This window comes from Drosophila erecta, unplaced genomic scaffold (genome assembly GCF_003286155.1).
Source record: "Drosophila erecta strain 14021-0224.00,06,07 unplaced genomic scaffold, DereRS2 tig00000092-arrow-pilon, whole genome shotgun sequence".
Taxonomy (NCBI): domain Eukaryota; kingdom Metazoa; phylum Arthropoda; class Insecta; order Diptera; family Drosophilidae; genus Drosophila; species Drosophila erecta.
The window spans coordinates 15,910,196-15,927,716 of record NW_020825207.1 but is presented as its reverse complement, the minus strand read 5'-3'; the positions used below and the strand labels follow the sequence as shown (position 1 = coordinate 15,927,716).

Here is a 17,521-nt window from a genome sequence, read left to right as displayed (position 1 = left end):
CGTATTCCCGTGCTGCTAAGCAGACCACATCACTGCCGGCGACGGGTCCCATGACCCATGACCCACACCCCCGTCCAACCCCCGACTTTTGAGCCATGTCAGGATGAGCGCGTGGGCAACTGACAATGCCAGGAGCGGCGGCAACAACAAAGAAACCGGAGAAAACTGGGTGGCTAAATGAAGAAAAACCCGAAAACGACTGCTTTGCATGCCAGGCGATGCGCCGTGCCAATTTTTCAGTTAAAAGGCCGGAAAAAAGTGGCCCAAAAGCATTGTAATAAATGCGTTTGAAGGGAGGTACGTGCAGATGGAAAGTTGAGGCTTTGCGGACTCGGCGCTGATGAACAGACGCAGAAATGAAACAAAGGACGCGATGGAAGCCGAAATATGAGCAACAGTAATTTCTCGAATCGAGTACCATTCCAAGTGTTCTTAATTCATGTTATAATAAATTAATGTGTATACGAACACGCATTTAAGACTTGCACATTGTTAAGTAAACTATTTTTCCAACAGAATATTAAAATATATTTAATGTTAATGTCCATTCCCACCGCTCTTGTTTGATCACGGAATCTTCTTAACTTTTAGTGACCCCTGTACTCACGCACTTCTGCTTTTGGCCCATAAGCGCAGAACCAGCGACATGTATCAGCTTCCACCTCCTCGTGACCCTACCGCCCACTCGCCACGCCCACCCTCCCAACTTGCCTCGAGTGTTGTCACTCGCATTGCATTCAGCACCGGAGAAAGGAGGGTAAAAGGTCGTGTTGGGCAGAGGTGGATGGCGGAGCGGTTGGGGTCACCTGTGCACACATTCTTCCATGCGTCGTCGTTTTTATGCGACGCACTTTAAGGAGCGCATAAAAAGTGGCCAGACCCAATCGGAATAGCTATCTGCCCTCAGTTTATTTTATATGATCCTCGTTCATGAATTCTCAATACCCTTTTAAAGGTGAGGTGGAAGGGGATGAGTACAGTGTGGCATGGCACAACATATTTGTTAAATTTATTTATGAAAACAAACTTAAGCTCTTAAAATAAGTTTGAAATATATTACTTGCTCAGCTAATAAATATAATTTGTAGCTTACAGCGGGCTCTCACTCATTCAGGAATCAGCTTATTTAGCTGACTTATTTATTTTAGAGTATTACGAACTTCCTGCTCATTCCGGATTTCCGCCGTGCTTCTTGGCTAAGTTTGCTTTATCTTTTAGCGTTTTATGTCGCATTTGCGTTCCACGACCCAGAGACGCGACTCCAGCTCGTCTTATTGTAATAAATTTAAAACATTTTGCACGCTTCATACACATTTTATGAATCCTGAGAGCCAGAGAAGGAGTTGTTGGCCGGGGCTAAAGTGCAGCCAGCTGAGCATCTTAAGAGTCGCGCGGCGAAAGCGAAGATATTTTATTTGGCCATTGAGACACCGAAGAAGGCAAAAGTGCAATGCAATTGGGATTTATGCAAATGGTGAAATAAATACATATATACTGGTGAACGCGCGGATATGCGAGTATGTGCAAGTATACAAAAACTTTCAACATAGATTAAAAAATGTCAGCGGAATATATGCGAAATTATGCTGCAGCAATTTCGAACGCGTCCAAATCTTTTATGCATATGCAGAGCCGACATTACCCATACGCCGCGTGTGCCGCCAGCGAAACTGTAACTGCAAACTTTTCTTCACCGTTTCAATGCCACCTACACAAGCAGGAACCCTAACAATGCGCCTTCCATTTTTAATAATGCTGCAAATGCATATTTTATAAAGGCAGCGTAGCAAACAAAAAAAGGGTGTAAATGGTGAAAAACTAGCGTGGAAAACCTTGTGGAGTAGTCGCAGCTGCACGGTAAATCAAGGAGAGCTCAGTGCCACGCCCCTGTATTTGAATAATAGGCGAAACAAATGAGGAACTGGAAAATAATTCATGGACAAAATCGGGGAAAACTGCGATTTTGGCTTAAACTGTAACACATGGCGCGGTTATCATTTTATGTGAAACGAGGGTAAAAACAACCTTATTATTGTTTTTTGGGCTATAAGTTAGATTATCTTTGCATATTTTAAGCTGGAGTCATTACTTGTGGCATCCTGTAAATTAATATATTTATTATTGTACGTATTGTTTTCATTAAAGAGATATACAGAATAATCGAAGCTAAAGCAAAGCTATGCTATTCATGGCTTGTTTTTCCGCCGCATTTCCTTCTATTTCGCTGCCCCTTTGGCGCAGTAAAATCGACAACAAAAACGAAGCTTCATTATGAGAGTCGGAAATTGTTATGAAAATTGACTTTTTAGCCGCAGGCCAAACTAATTTTGCTGCCTTTCACTGCCGTCCCGTCCCGTCCCGCCCCTCTCCCTTCATTTTGCATCGTCCTTCGGGTGCAGTAGGTGGCATAAAAGTCAATCGACGGCGAATCGTCTGCTACTTTTTGTGCCTCCAATCGAGCTCGGTTATTATGTCCTCCTGATCGGAGGAGTAGCAGCATCGATTGCAAATGGGAATCGAACTCGTCATCATTTGACTGGCCATTTGCTGCTTATCAAAAGCTGATTGCAAATGCCTCCAGCTGGCCGTCCTTTGCCAGCTTTTTCTGTCCCTTGCTTCTTGGCCTTTTGGCAGACAAAAAGATGGGTAGTACCAGCTGAACTGTTCACTTGCTGCCCAATCTATTTCGGAGTAGCTATTTTTAAGGCGCGATACAGTGTGCGCTGTGAAAAGTCAGTAAAAAATTAATAATTTGAAAACATATTTGAAATGCTTAATTTGGATTAATAAAACCTGCTTTCCTGAGTTATTTTGTACAAGTGTAAGTATTCAGTGGTCACCACGTTCGTTTGGATTTCCACGAATTCGCTTGATCCTTTGATGTGTTCTTCTCTGTTGCGGGAAAACTTATTGCACCCGAATCGGCAACGCTAGTCATCTTTGTTTATTGTTTTTCGCCAGGAACTCGTATTCTGCAGTTACTGGTGGCGCTTTTCCAACTGCTAGTGATTTTCTACACAGCCAAAGCCTTTTGACTTGTTATTGCATATAAACTTTATAAATCTTTTGCTCGGTTAAACTTTTGCAATTGAGTTGAGAATACAAATTAACTCAACTTGCAGTGAAAAGTTTTGCTAAATAACAACAGCAAAAGCAGCAACATCGTCAGAACTTCAGTGGCAGCTGCGGCAGGCAACAATAACATTTACCTACAGTAAATCAAAAGTTTTTCGAGCCCATTTTCAGAAGCATTTCAAAGTGCCGGCTGCTTTTGGAAATGGCTGTCCCCTCTACCTTCTAAATTTTTGGCGGTCAAAAGTTAGCTCGAAATATAGTGTGGCAATTCTCTCAGTTTTGCCAGCTTTGAAAATAATTAAGTTGATGAAAATGTTATTATCTGAAGGGAATATCAAAGGATTTACACACTGGCTAGGTTTGCAATGCAAATCATTCCGTGGAGAATGGCACCTTAAAGGCTTCAGAAATACAATCCATATCAATATAATCAACTTGTTTTGTAGATAAACATTACGGCTACGAATTACCTTTGTTTACTTAGTACTGATTTCACTCTCTTATAAAATTGAAAGTAACACTTAACCGGCCCTCAGGAGCCGCTCAAATAATTTCTTAATTTCACGAAAATTGAAAATGTAATCAAACCAAGAGGCTGAAAGAGCCTGCGGTCGCTTTAGGTCTGCTAATTTTCAGGCTCCAATTAATCAATTGGCCCGGCCAGGTGACAATTGGACCAATGGAAGGAATGAGCCCTAGGCCTCAAAGAAGAAATTAAATTAGCTATTAGCTATTCGTCGCCCAACAATTGCTGGGCCATCAGCTAGAAAAACAGAGCTCAATGGGAAAATGTATTCGACAGATGCGCTGAAACAAAAGAATTGATACGTTCTAGCCCCCAGACGTTCTTAATTGAGGCCGGAAAATTTATGTTATGCTCCGGGAAAATGTGGCAAATAAGTTTTCCCTCCAAAGGCCATTAATTTTAATCGAAACGCTAACCGAAACGGAAGCTAATCAAATCTTAAAAGTGACACGTGCCGGTCCGCATTTAATTGATTTCAATTTGACCACTCAAAGTGCCACAAATTACACGATTTGCCCCTCAAAGTTTTCATAAATTTGCCTTTGGAGAGACACTTCAGACTAATTTGCGACACATTTCGTTAAAGAAAACATGGAAAAGCTAAAAAAATCAACCGAGTCAAAAAGGGAAATGACAAAAATCAGGCAGCCCAAAAGGAATGGCCAGACAAAAAGAAAAGGAAAAATTTGGTGAAAAAAGAGCGTTGAAAATTAAGTGGAAATGAATTGCTCGCTTGAATTTCAATGGAGCGTCCGGCACGTTAATGTTTACTCAAGTGGAAATCGAGTCACTCGCGATGAGTCTGCCACTCCCTCGGAGTCCGTTTCCGTTCAAGAACTTTTCAGGACGACCACGAACCGCCATTGGACGAGAAAATGGAAAAGAGGTCCCGAAATGAGGAACTCAAGTCGGGCAAAGACAGCGCGCCGAAAAGCCAAAAAGCAGGAAAAGCAAGAAATTGGAAAAGCAGAAAAGCAATTTCTAACTCGCTGCACTGACTCACTGATGGAGCGATGTGTTTGGCGTTTGTCATCTCAATTAGCTTCAGTTCGTGTGGTTGGAAATGGGAAACCACCCATCTATCACTATGAAAAGATACTCGCATGCAGGAAACATATCTGTTAGTTTTGGAAGCAGCCTCGAATTTTAGTCTGAATGTTTTTAGTTTTGAAGAATTTGTTTGATACGCTAAACTTGTTCAAATATATTTGAATTTATAGTGGAAGTTCTGATGAAGCCTCTAGGAGCAAAATCTCCTTCAACTGTTTGAAGCACTCATCACAATAAAGAAATCTTTCTTTCTTTCTTTCTGATAGCCAATTGTTCAATTTTTACCGTAAACCGCTTAGGACGTATATTTCTTGACTGGTATTACCCTAAACAATCTGTCATATAAATCCATAAAAACAAAACTTCTGCTTAATAACTGGCAAACAGATTTATTGATCCCAAAGTGCAGCCAGCACCAACTTTTGCGTACATTTAATAGCCTGTCTAACTTTTGGCTAGACTAAAAATCAGTTCGGTTTATTTCAGCTCGGACTATATGTGTTTAAATAATCCCCAGACGAAGTTTAATCCCGATTCACACACAATGACAACGCACACTTGTCAGGGGCATTAAAACCGGCGCGTTGGTGGGGATTGGGGATCGGGGATGGTGTTGTAAAATCCCCATATTTGTTATTATTTGGGGTGGACCATAGCCCATAAGCCATAACCGTACTTAGCCGCAAAAATCCACAGAGTATGTGTGCTGGAGTTAGTTTATTACTTCGTTTTTAGTAGCTGCCAATTTCAGGCGACAAACAAGAGGGCATCAATGGCAAAAGCGGGACGGCAGGCTGTTGGTGGAAAGAGATGGCGAAAGTGTTGCAGAATGCGATGGCAAGATGGTGGGAAGAGTGAGAAAATTAACCCAGCATGGCAATGAACTCCTATTCCGAACCGCACCACTTAAACGAACTGCACTTGTTACGCGCCCAACTAACCACCATATATCTCACCCCTCGCACCTTTCACCCCACTTTCACCCAACTTTCACCCCACTTTCGCCGCCCGCTTTTGGACCACGCATTGTCCGGCTTTTATGGCACGTTGTAAACACTGGGCATAAACTTTGCACCAAAGTGTTGTCGTATAAATTGTATTATGGCAGCTCCCCAGTTGGTCATTCCATAAGGTTAGTCGGGGTTACGGGAGGTGCCAGGATGAAAAGTTGGAGCAGGGATTGGTGAAGTGGTCTTACTTCTAGCAACAGTTAAAGCTTTTAAAAATGGCCATTTTAAGTTTATTTCACGTAGTTATTATAGACAGTGAGTGCATAAAGTTGATATTCCGCAAAATGACGTGTTGAGCTACTGGAAGTCACTGCAAAACAATCTTTCGCGTCCATTTAAATAAATTTGTAGTTTTAAGGAAGATATTTATCTGCTTTGACTTTGCATTGGTTTTAATTACAATTGCTGTGGCCAACTCTTGTTAAACTTTTCCCGGACAAAGAAAGCAGGCGAAAGCATTGGAGAAAGTATAACAGATGGAAGCAAATCAGCCCGAGGCTTCTGTTTGACTACCAGAAAGCCGTTGAAGTGCAGGCATCTGCTGCAAGGATTCTGACTGCAAATCTGGCCGGAGATAGTTCGTCAGTTAACCAACCATTTCCCCGTTTTTGGTCGAGTCTTTGTGCCGTGGTAAGTAAATTGCATTCTCACGCCCAGTTGCTGCGCATTTGAGTCCACATTTTCAGCTACAACTGGGGCGTTCTGCTCACAATTGGTCATTTCCTCATCTTCATGAAGTTACTCCCTTTAGCTTTATTTAACGTGTTACGGTTAACTTATTAAAAATTATCCGTGCAAGCCTAAGACGAGTACATTATTTAATAAAATGTTATAATATTCTGTATAATGTGAATGGCATCTTAGGTGTCGACCCATATATTTTTGTAAATTGAGACCATTATTTCCAGTATCGAGAAGTGAATGGGGTTTTTAAAGAGATACGCGAGTGCATCTCAACATCCAACCCAACACTCCACCTCGTTGGGTTTGCTTTTCGGCCGCTGGTCATTTTGCTTCTAAACTCATTTGCATGATTTTTCATTTCGGCCAGACCCCTAACTTTGGCCCATTCATTCCGACCACATTCCATCCTGAGTGTTTCATTACATGGACCAACAAATAGGCATTTGAGATGAGCATCGAAGGCATCTGCTGCTCGTTTCCCTTCTGCCAATACCAATCAACTTGCCGATTTTAATTTTGATGGCAAGTGGATAACAGTAAATGGAGAAGTCAAGTCCATCGGATAACAGGTTTCGATTATCGAAATAATGGATGCAAATACTAATAGTGGTAATGAGAATTTCCATGGAAACATCAAAACGTGCTGACAAATTAAGATAGCTTTAACATTAAAGGCATGCCGAAGTTTATATCCCCTTTCAGTAATGGCCCATTTAATACTACTTTGTACCGAATAAGAACACTTTTTATTATGAAAAACAACGAAATGAAGCTTTAACTTCCATATTCTTTTTTTTAATTTTTCGACTGTTTTTTGGTAGCATATGATATGCATAAAAACTGCTGTATATCAATTTAGAGCAATTTATAACTAAAAACAAGTAGGAAACCCTGTCGACCATGAGATACCCGTTGGGGAAGAATAAATATCTCGGATTTTTAAATTTTTTTAAAAAAGTTGGAAATGCCCAGATCGACTCGGTTAGTGATCCAGATTAAGAATAAATCGTATACCCTTCTAGTCTACAATTAATGGGTACAATTAGCGTAAGTACAGATATCTACTTGGTAAAATGAAATTCACTAAAAATCACACAATTGAAATCCATTAAAAACAATATTTTCCAATGATAAACGATATAATTTTTTAACCTGTATACATTTGCTCCCGACAAAGAAATATTTCCAATATTTTAATTAGCCGACAATGTAAAACTTTCCATAACAAAAAGAGGGCAATTTCCAGATGGAACCCTTGCCTGCGTCATAAATCATAGTTAGCGTTTTATATTGTTGCGCGATGATTCGCTTTTCGTTTGGTCATGTTTTCCTCTTTTTTGCTGCCATTTTTCTACTCATTTTTGCAGCGCCCACGGCGACTGTCAGGTTTGAAGGCCGCGATAGCGGCAAATGGGTGGAAAAGGGGGTTTCCCGAAAGGGAAGAAGTGCGGCGTCAACAAATTGGCCGCATTTCCTTTCGCAGAAAGTTCGCCTGGACCTCGGCGGATGGCGATGACTCTATACCGAGGAGTACTTATATATTTTATTTAAAAGGATTCCTTGAAAAATTGGTATGAAAATAAGAGCAATTTGATATAAACTTAATATTTTCGGAGACATCTAAAATTGACTTAATTAAATAGGGAGCAGTCCTGAGATGGTAGTAAGCTTTTGGTTTCTTAGATCAAATGAATTGCTATCGTTGTCAAATACTATGCTACCCGATTTTTAAATGTAATAATTGAAAGATAATGTAATTTGAAAAGAGTACACTTTTTGTTGATTGATTTCGCAAAGTTGTATTAAAAACTGTGTGCACTTATATTGTGGTGAATTTCTTTGAGTGCAGCGCATATTCCTTTTCATCTGCAGCTCGCCTGCAATTTGGGTTTTATTTTTTGTTGGTGCGTATTCCATTTTTTTGCCCTTAGTGCATTTGACATTTGGTGACTTCTGCTTGTGCGCGTGTAATTTATGTGAGTTTTGTCCCTTGAAGTTTGCTTCGGTTCGAGGACAAAACGCGGAAAGACAGTGGAGTACGAGTATAGTAACTCGCAGAAAGTACCATGAAGTTTATGTAAAAGGACAGCAGACTTTCTGGGTAGGTGAAACTTTGTCGCATAAGTTTTCCTGCCTCACATAAGTGGGTAAGTCTCTGACCGTCTCTTTCTGGGCGAGTATCCTATCCACCTCTTTGTTTGTCGCACAATCAGCTCAGTGTTTGTTTGCAGTTGTCTTGTTCGGCTTGTTGTTTGTTTGTGTCTTTGTTTGTTGCTGCTCGTGCTGCTGGCTGCGTGTTTGCTCCTTGGCCAAACAAATTCAGGGAAAGGGGCCAGCGGGCCCAGGGAATGAAACTCGTGTAATTCATATTCATTAGCTGCCCCATTGTGTCATTGTCATGAAATTGTAATATTACCGGGAAGTGGCTGATAATTAAGTTGGCTCTACAGTTCCAGAAGGAGATCTTGGAGAATGTGTGCAAAAATATCATAACATTAATTGAACTTTCAAAGAAGCTAAAGAACAAGGATTCAGTGTAATTTTATTCCCTACACAAACTGTTTAAATTTTTTGCCTGAAGCCAATTAATTTACTTATTGCTATATAGTTCATTGATCATTAGCTCGTCAAATGCTGTTGGTTCCCGTGATGTTGTTTACACCATTTTAATTGATTTTCAGCTTAGCTTAACATGGTAGCCATGTAAAAAACAACTATTTAGGTAAACTTATCAATGTTGTGCAAACCAAATCAAATTAGCTCTTTGGAGCAACTAAGTCCGCTACGTAGACGAGAAACGATATAAGCAGTTTGTTTTTTCCCATTAATAGCTGGTGTTTCAATTACCAATGTCATAATGCAAAAGCCGAAAAAAGGTAAACAGTCAAACTTTTAATTAAAGCATATTTTATAAATATGCTTTTTGGCCCAACTTCCAAGACTTTAGACTTAAACTTTGCCCCCCTCAGTGGAAGTCAAATTGAATTCCAAACAAACTTGATAGCCAAATGGAAAACACTCTCTCCAATGTGTAGAGTATAATAATCAGGCTAACACACCCAAAGGGGAAAGGGGCGGGGTTTCGGTGTAGAGATGCCAACTTTATTTAACTGTTTGCCAAGCTGTCAAGCTCTAGCTAACTGCCAACACACACACCCACACACGCACACACTCGCAGGCTGGCAAACACAACGGGATTGCAGGTGATCCAGGTATTGGTTTGGTTTTGGCTGCGAGTTCTTTGGCGGGTGGTGCAGTGGGTGGTGGGCGGTGGGTGGAGCAGTGGGTGGCTCAAAAGGGAAACGCGGTACATTTGCGCTCAACGTGTTTGCCTTTTGGAACGTTTCACGCTTCGATTGCAACGCAGCAAAGGCAGTAAGTTGGATCGGAAAAGGGGTAGAGGGAAACTCATTTTAATCTTACTGCCAGAATTATATGCAGACTTCAACGACTATCTATCTTTCCTTTTTTTCTTTTTATGTATCTATCTTTTCCCACAACGCACTCTTTTTAACTTGTATTAGCTTGTAATTTTTTGTTAATTACAACTAGTCTGGCATATCTTAGAATTATTTTGGAAAAGAATTTAATGTAAATACATGTAAATTTTTAATCACAGACTACGCACAATTTAAGAGAATAGTTGGCAATTTGTTATTTTCACAAGTTGTGCATACCTTGCCTGCCACAATTTTACAGGTCCAAAGACCCAAACTGCAAAACCAACACTGAGTGGGAGAAAAAGAGATAGGCACTGGGCTGTGTGTGTGGAAATGCAAAAATTAAATTTTAAATATTTATAAAGTACTGCCTGTCGAGGGGGAGTGCGGGGGGATAGAGGCCGAAGTGAACGAAGAGGGAGGGGTGGTAGGCCAATAAAAGGAATTTGCAATTGGTCTGATTGGCTTTTAATCGCAGCAGACAGTTTTTAATAAATATGCATAACCGTTTGCGCTTCCAATTGGAATACAGTGGTAGATCCCATCGATGGACGGCTAAAGGATCCTGTCATTTATCGGAGAGATGTGAGAAAGTGGCAAGGGATTAAGTGGTGTCTTCCAAAAGAACTGAGAGTAAAACATAATTATTAAGGGCTCAAAAAATGTGAACAAGTTTAAAAGTAGTAAAAAGTTAAATATATTTACTTCCACGCACTCAATGGCTACCATAAACTTTATGAAATGAATTTAATAGTAAAATAACAAATTACATAGCATAACCCATTTTACTTACAGCGACATACTGTCAAAATGTTTTTATTTTAAGTCCCGTGTAATTCCTCAATCCAAGATTGACTGTACAGTCGAGGAAAAAAGGGGAAAGACGGCTTGCCTTTTCATAGTTCACTGTATGCCAAATGTGCGGGGGTTTGGATGCAACTTCTTGCGGAAACGGATGTTGCATTGCATAGCGGAAGACGAGAGCCGAGCAGTCGAGGAAAATTTATGATTTTGCCATAAAATCCTGTTGATATGTGGAAGCGAGGAAGGCTCCTTGGCCCCGTTCGATTTTCTCACCTCACAGCTGTTACTTATGCGCATATGTGTGTGGCGCGTTGCACGTAGAATTTGCACAGACACAGCTTCGGATACGGATACTCAGATAGTCAGATACTCAGATGCCCAGATACTCAGATACCCAGATACCCAGCTACGCAGACACTCAAACACAGATACACAGTTGCGGATACGCAATGCTCACATCCTGCTGCCACTGCACATTGTTGCGATTGATGCACATAAGAAATGCAATCGGGCCAACTGCAATTTCGTAAATCGAAGGAAAAATTTCCTAGCCGCATCAACATCGCATTTCGTCTCCGGCAGAGAGGCAATCAAACATGGCAGGAAAACTGCAGCTGGAAAACAGTTGTTGACTGTTTGCCGGCATCGCCTATATCTCCATCACCGTGAGGTTGATGATCATCATCATCTTCACCTCGCAACAGGGCACAACATCGGAACGCCATCATCGCGTGGAGCAGCCAGTGGAGGAGAGCATGGAGGACATCTCCTCGTCATCGTCACTTTTATGCTGCTGTTTTGTCGCATCCACTGAGCTTATAAGCATTCGCTCGTCATATGCGAGCAGGCGTATCAGGGATCTACACAGCGAGAAAACAGCTAATACACCTCATTTCATATTGCATCAAATATTTGGAAACGGTTTCAATCCCCACTCACCTATAATATATAATAGTCTAGCTATAGTTTATAGCCTTTTATGTTTTTATGCCCTTTTTCTCACAGTGCCTGGGCTCGTATCTGAACGTACTCCGGCAAAGGCTTGTTTATTTGCTGGCAAAATTGTGAAATAATGTGCTGCAATCAATTCCCAATACGGCGCTCCGTGACCTCTAGCCCCTCTTCACATGCGGCACTCCCCCACATTTCCCTTTGGAAAAGCCGGGGAAAGCGGCAAAAACGGTGTGCAGTGAAGTGTTTTGAAGTGGCAGCTGCCACAGAGCCAACTGCAACTGCCACAACTGCATTGGTTGCCCCACGCCTCTTATCATCACTTGATTTACCGCCCCCACTTCCCCCATTTCCCACGTTTCGTCCGTATCTGAGGTAACATGTTTGTGATGAATATGTTTACATCAATAACAAAAGCTCCACTACGGCGCATCAATAATGAAGCCTTGCTCTGACTCCGCTTAACAAAACCTCCTTTCGCTGCATCCACCGCGCTGCCCCTTTTGCCAAACCCCCTTTTGAACACGTCAAAATGAGTTTACTTTGTGGTTTCGATGGCTGCGATTGGAAACTGCTCCCGCGGAGTTTGGAGTACCGAATACATTCATCCGCACACAAATACAGCGAGTTCTTGACATCCTCAGCACAAAAACAACAGTTGCAATGGCAACAGGGATTATGTCGGGATTGCAGCAGGAAAACCACTTGATATTTTGAAAGTGAATCCGTCCGCAGTCTGATCGGAGATTTGGTATTATCCGAGATTAGGGGTTGGCTAGTTGACTGGATGCGGAGCCCAGGAATTCATTTCTAATTAATAAACATGTGTGGTGCACTTTACCATAGAATAATGCTAGGATAACAATGACTAGGTAGCCCCACTAAGCGGGACTTAAACAACAAATGTCAACAAAAAACAAACAAATGTAAATAATGCATTTTAAAAGGGAATAAAGGGCTTTTAAGCTATCGTCATTTGAAAAGTTATCCAAAGGATTCTTGCGGTAGAGTTCACAGAGAGAATAAGACATTTTGAAAGAACTCCGTAAGCGTAATATAGCACTCTATGTTTAAATTATCCCAATTAATAAAGTTCCAATGTAATAAAGTCCCAGAATAATATTCTCAGAAAAGGAGCCCTCGACTTTAAGCTTTTCTAACGACACAATGTATCTGGTCAGTTAAATAATACCAGCCATATAGGACACACACGTTTACACCAACATATTTTAGTCCGGCAATTAGTTCTAGCCCTTTCGAAGACCAAAACTACACCCACATACACAACAAGAATGGACGGGGACCAAGTGAAGGGCATTCTAAAGTCGGGGAACAATAGTGCGCAATTTAGCCTCAAGGCGGCCAAATTCGATGAGATCAACATACTGGCCACGTTCCACCCAGTTGGCAAGGATTACGGCCACATGATCATCGACGAACCGAAGACACCCTTCGTCTTTGAGGACGATTTGCCCAAGGAGTTAGACACAAACACCCTGATCGAGAAGCTGCGACAGAAGTCAATGTCGGAAATGCCGGCTTTTGGCATCGAAGGAGAGTCGGATGAATCCTCGGCGGACGATGACTATCCCGAGTCCGTGGAGGAAAAAGTGCGGAGAATGGAGTTTGAGAGGCGCCGTAAACTGCACTACAAGGAGTTCCACTCTGTGCCACTGGCTCGTCGTCTCATCGCCGAGGAGTTTGCCGATTTGAGCAGTGCGGAGAATAGTATTCACTGCGAGTCAGGATTGGTATCCTTTGAAGCGTGCAGTGAAAATCAAACCATCGACGGTGAAGCCAGCAACTTGACACAAAACAAATCCTCATATACTGACAGTCAATCCGATTATCAGTTGTCAGATCATTCTGAGCCCGAACCAGGTTTCTCCCCCAGCCATCATTGCTACCAAAAACTGAAGGCCGAGCTCTTCAACAAAACCGAGCCCGAAGAACTGGCCTCCATAGCTCACTTGCATCACCTGCCATCGGTCGTCGATGATGAACCAAGCCGCGAGCCTCGGGTCCCATATCCTTCTGTCATTCCGGTTCACAGACACAGCCTACAGGACCACGAGACTACACTGAAAACAACGTCCGCGAAGTCGGCTCCTGCTCGTATATGTAAATCCAACCCCGATAACCGTGGTGGCACTTCTAAGAAAGGGACTCGCTAAAATCATTCCACACTTTCCACCACGCAGCGGTCTTAAAAATTTTGAAGTTCATTCAAACAATCTCTTGTACACAGAAAATGATTTGGGATTAAAACTATTGTAAGCTTTATAAATATTCAAATTTCAAGTTAACAGAGGGTATCTATCTTAATACATTTGTTTGTTAAACGGGTAAGGATAAGGATCCGTAATTACTCCATCACAAAAGGTGTCTCTAGTAATTTTCGGTCATTCCAGTCCTATTTGTGCCCCGTCTAAGCTGCTTAGGAAATTTCAGGAAAATTCCAAATACCGTTGGGAAGGCTAATTGCTGAGATGCTGATATGATTAACCCACTAACCTTCGGCTGCGCCACCTATTATTACTTGGCCTCCGTCTGAGGAATATTTAATTACGCAATGTCCTGACGGTAATCACCATTCGGGTAAAATCAGATACAAGTTTGCGCAATAACTTATTTTGGCATTTTGTTGCGTGATTGAAAATTCCTTTTGACAGTCCCGGCAGCCGAAGAGTTTTCCTTCCGGCCAATTGTTTTCATTCTGATTTCATGCTCTGGTCATTCCAGTTGTGAAGAAACTGATTTCTGGCCTTTAAGATAATTCCTCGGATATTACAACTGCAAAATCACTTGAGATAATTATGCAAAATGTTTAATTTAGCCATTAAATGCCGTAGTTCAGTTTTATTATTATTAAGCTTTGGTCCATTTGATTGCAAATGAAAGGACAACACAAAACCGGATGGTGGTTGTGTGAAGTGTCATGAATATTTATAGGGGCCATGTTATCATTGAATAGATTTCAATTAGAATTATTTGCGAATACTTTCGGAGCACAAAATGAGTAGTGGCAAACAAGTTAAGTAACGTTGATCTTGAGGTCAAGTATTTCATAAGGAGAATGGGGGTCTTAAGACAGATTCAGCATGCCTCTGTCAATAGTTGTACAATTGTTTTGTAGTATTTGAGAACATATTTCAATATTGACAATTTCTTAAATGCACTTGCCATTAAGGAGAGCGCCCATTATTTTCCCACCTTCGGCGAAGCTTTCCATTTGCAAGACATTTAATTGTTGATTCTTAACTCAAGGCTTTTAAGTGCATTTAAACCGAAAAACACTTAAATTGGACAAACAACATGGATGACTTAACCCGTTGGCAGCATCCTTAACCCCGTGAAGCCATTTAATGCGAACTTGCCATTTGGCCAGAAGTGATGGCCGAAGTGAAATTTAAGTTGGCTCGAATTGATGGTCGCAGCGTCTTTGTCTCCGTCCGTTTTTCCATCTTCTCCGGACTCGAGTCCGGTTCTTCCTGGCATCTCCGTCTCCGTCTCCGTCTCCGGCTTGGTCTCCGTAACAATTGCCGTGTACATTTCATTAAGTGCATAAGCCCGTCCGGCTGTCAGCTCTCCGCTCTCCCTCTCCCTCTCTCCCTTTCTTCTCTATCTTTCCTCCTTTATGCCACTTTCTCCGCTTCCCTTCCCTGCCACTTCTGGCTGTTCCGTTCGTGTGGAGCGTTTTTAAGCCGGAAAATTATTTTTAATGCTATTTACACTCACAAATGAAAATGCAAGCGCAAATAAAGGCCGCCAGCAGTCACGAACTGGCCAACAACTTAACTGGCATAAATGCTACTGGCCAAGAAAAAAGAAATATACGTACATATATATATACAAGACGGACCGCGAATGAAGCTGTATAACCGACAAGATTCCCTAACCAATTTACAATGATAAACTTATTCTAGTTTCTTGAACAGTTTGCTGAAAATATGCTTATCGTACATGTAAATGTTTAAATCTTGCTGACGGAGCCAATTATTTAACTTATAATTAAGTTCCAGGAAAGCGGTCCTTAAAGCAGTTATCTTAAGATGAGCCGTAATTATTTCTCATATAATAATTAAAAGTTCGACGTACAGACTTCAATTTTGTGCAGCAATTATTTTTGAAGTCTTTTCTTTCCCCAGAAACTATTTAACCTACACTGCCGCAGGGTATTAAAAAAAAAACGCTGAAACTGGTCGAAAACTGAGGCCAAGGAAGAGGAGCTCCTTAAAGCAGCTGCCCACTTTTCAGACATGGACCTCGACCTGAACGCGTGTCGCTAAAAAAGTTCGGCTAAATATTTGCGAAAGCATTTTCGCTATTTGCGATGGCATTTCGTGTGGCATGCGGCATCTCCGCTGCGCTCCTTTCTCCATTCCGTACACAATCCTCATTCCGTCATCTCACGTTGCATGTGCAGCACGCAAGAAAATCCCAGAGGGATGGGGTTTTTCCCGGGAAAATGGGGATTGAGCTGCACTTGCTTCGCTGGGGCATCAATTTTCATTTTGATAAATTATAAAATGGCCCAGCGCTGGCACCCAGAGCACCAGGCACTGAACACCGTGCACATCCTCGGCCGAGGGATAAATGGATTGCCTGGCGATGGCCAACGTTAACCCATGGCAGTACCCTTGAAAATTGAATGCCAATGGATTTTCGAGAGGAGAACAAAGCAGCTTAGATGGTTAAATGAATGGGGTATGCGAGTATACTGTAAGCAGCGGTTCTGGTTGCCACTTTATTGATACATCAATCATCGCAGCTCATAGCTGCTTAAAACCACTTTTGCTGCGGTTTATTGAGTTAATGGATGGCCTGACTTCTTAAGCTTTAAACTGAATTAGGCTTGTTAACATACAAACATTACAGCTTTCTGTATGACTACAAACTATATATAATCATAATTTTATTTTCTTATTTATTAACTTACATATAGAAATATCTTTATTAATATATAAGAATAATGCCAAGCTGGTTTTGTAACAACGGTTTAAAAGACTTGAACGGGTTAAAGGCCAGCAGAAAGTGGTCAGGATTTTTTTTAGGTAGGGCGTATCATCATTAGGAGCTGGATTTTCCCTCTCTAGTTTTTCGTTTCGCCCTGTCTCTGTCATGTAAATATAGTGTTGCAAATGTGGCCAGCAAGTGACATTGTTTAATTGATTGCCTCTCAACTTTTCTCTTTTTCCACCAAACTAGCTGGAAAAGCTAATAAAGATTTATGTACTTTTAAATTTGTTGATTTTTTTTGGTGCACCTGGTCAAACACAAAAACTGAAAGGACTTTGGAGTGGGTCAGGATTCATAATGGGGGTGTCACGAGCCAGAGGTCAGGGCCACGCAGGTCACCCTTTTTTCCTAGTTCGCCTAAACAAATATGGAAATGCACGCAGGCTAAGAGCGAGCACGTAGCCAGGATAAGAACCGGAAAAATGTCCTTTTGGTCCTGTTTCTCTACACTACTTTGTGTCTTTCTTTGTTTGTTTTTATTCGTAATCAATTAAAGGATAAGGCAATCTATTAGAAAGCCAGCTGTCCCCCTTCCTAAAGGATTGGCGTGACTTGTTTGCTTAAACTACCGCAGCTGCGGAAAATTGAACCCCTGCTTCGTCACTCCTTTTTCACGTTTAATACTTAATTATCTTTCAAGCACGCATGTATATTTTAATATTTTCGCACAAATTATCTACAAATTGGAATCAATGAATATTTAAGGCGTCTAGGGGTGAAGAAAAGCAGGCCTATTAATCATTCAAAAATTGTTTGGTTTTTAAAGCTAATTACGACGGAATCTTAAAATTTAAATGTTTTATGTGATGGTGGAATTCCTGTCTAAACAATTCCTTTCAATTATCATAAGTAATTAATGTTTCGTTAAGTGCATTGCTCAATTTATTACATTGAAAGGAATACAATATAACTAAATAAAAGTGTATCATAAAAATATATATCCAATTTTCGCTGCATGTTTA

General features: G+C 41.2%; 1 protein-coding gene across 2 annotated transcripts; it reads left to right on the top strand.

Moving 5' to 3' along the window:
- Nucleotides 1–12,685: 12,685 nt before the first annotated feature.
- On the top strand, nucleotides 12,686–13,831 carry LOC6549223 (protein phosphatase inhibitor 2). 2 transcript variants are annotated; one of them, XM_026980568.1, is made up of 2 exons: nucleotides 12,686–13,331; nucleotides 13,394–13,448. In XM_026980568.1, the coding sequence occupies exons 1-2, from the start codon at nucleotides 12,833–12,835 to the stop codon at nucleotides 13,408–13,410; spliced, it is 516 nt and encodes a 171-aa protein (XP_026836369.1). In that variant the 5' UTR covers nucleotides 12,686–12,832; the 3' UTR covers nucleotides 13,411–13,448. The 2 variants fall into 2 exon arrangements, with proteins under 2 accessions (XP_026836369.1, XP_001974457.1); XM_001974421.3 differs by having other exon boundaries at nucleotides 12,686–13,831.
- Nucleotides 13,832–17,521: the final 3,690 nt, after the last annotated feature.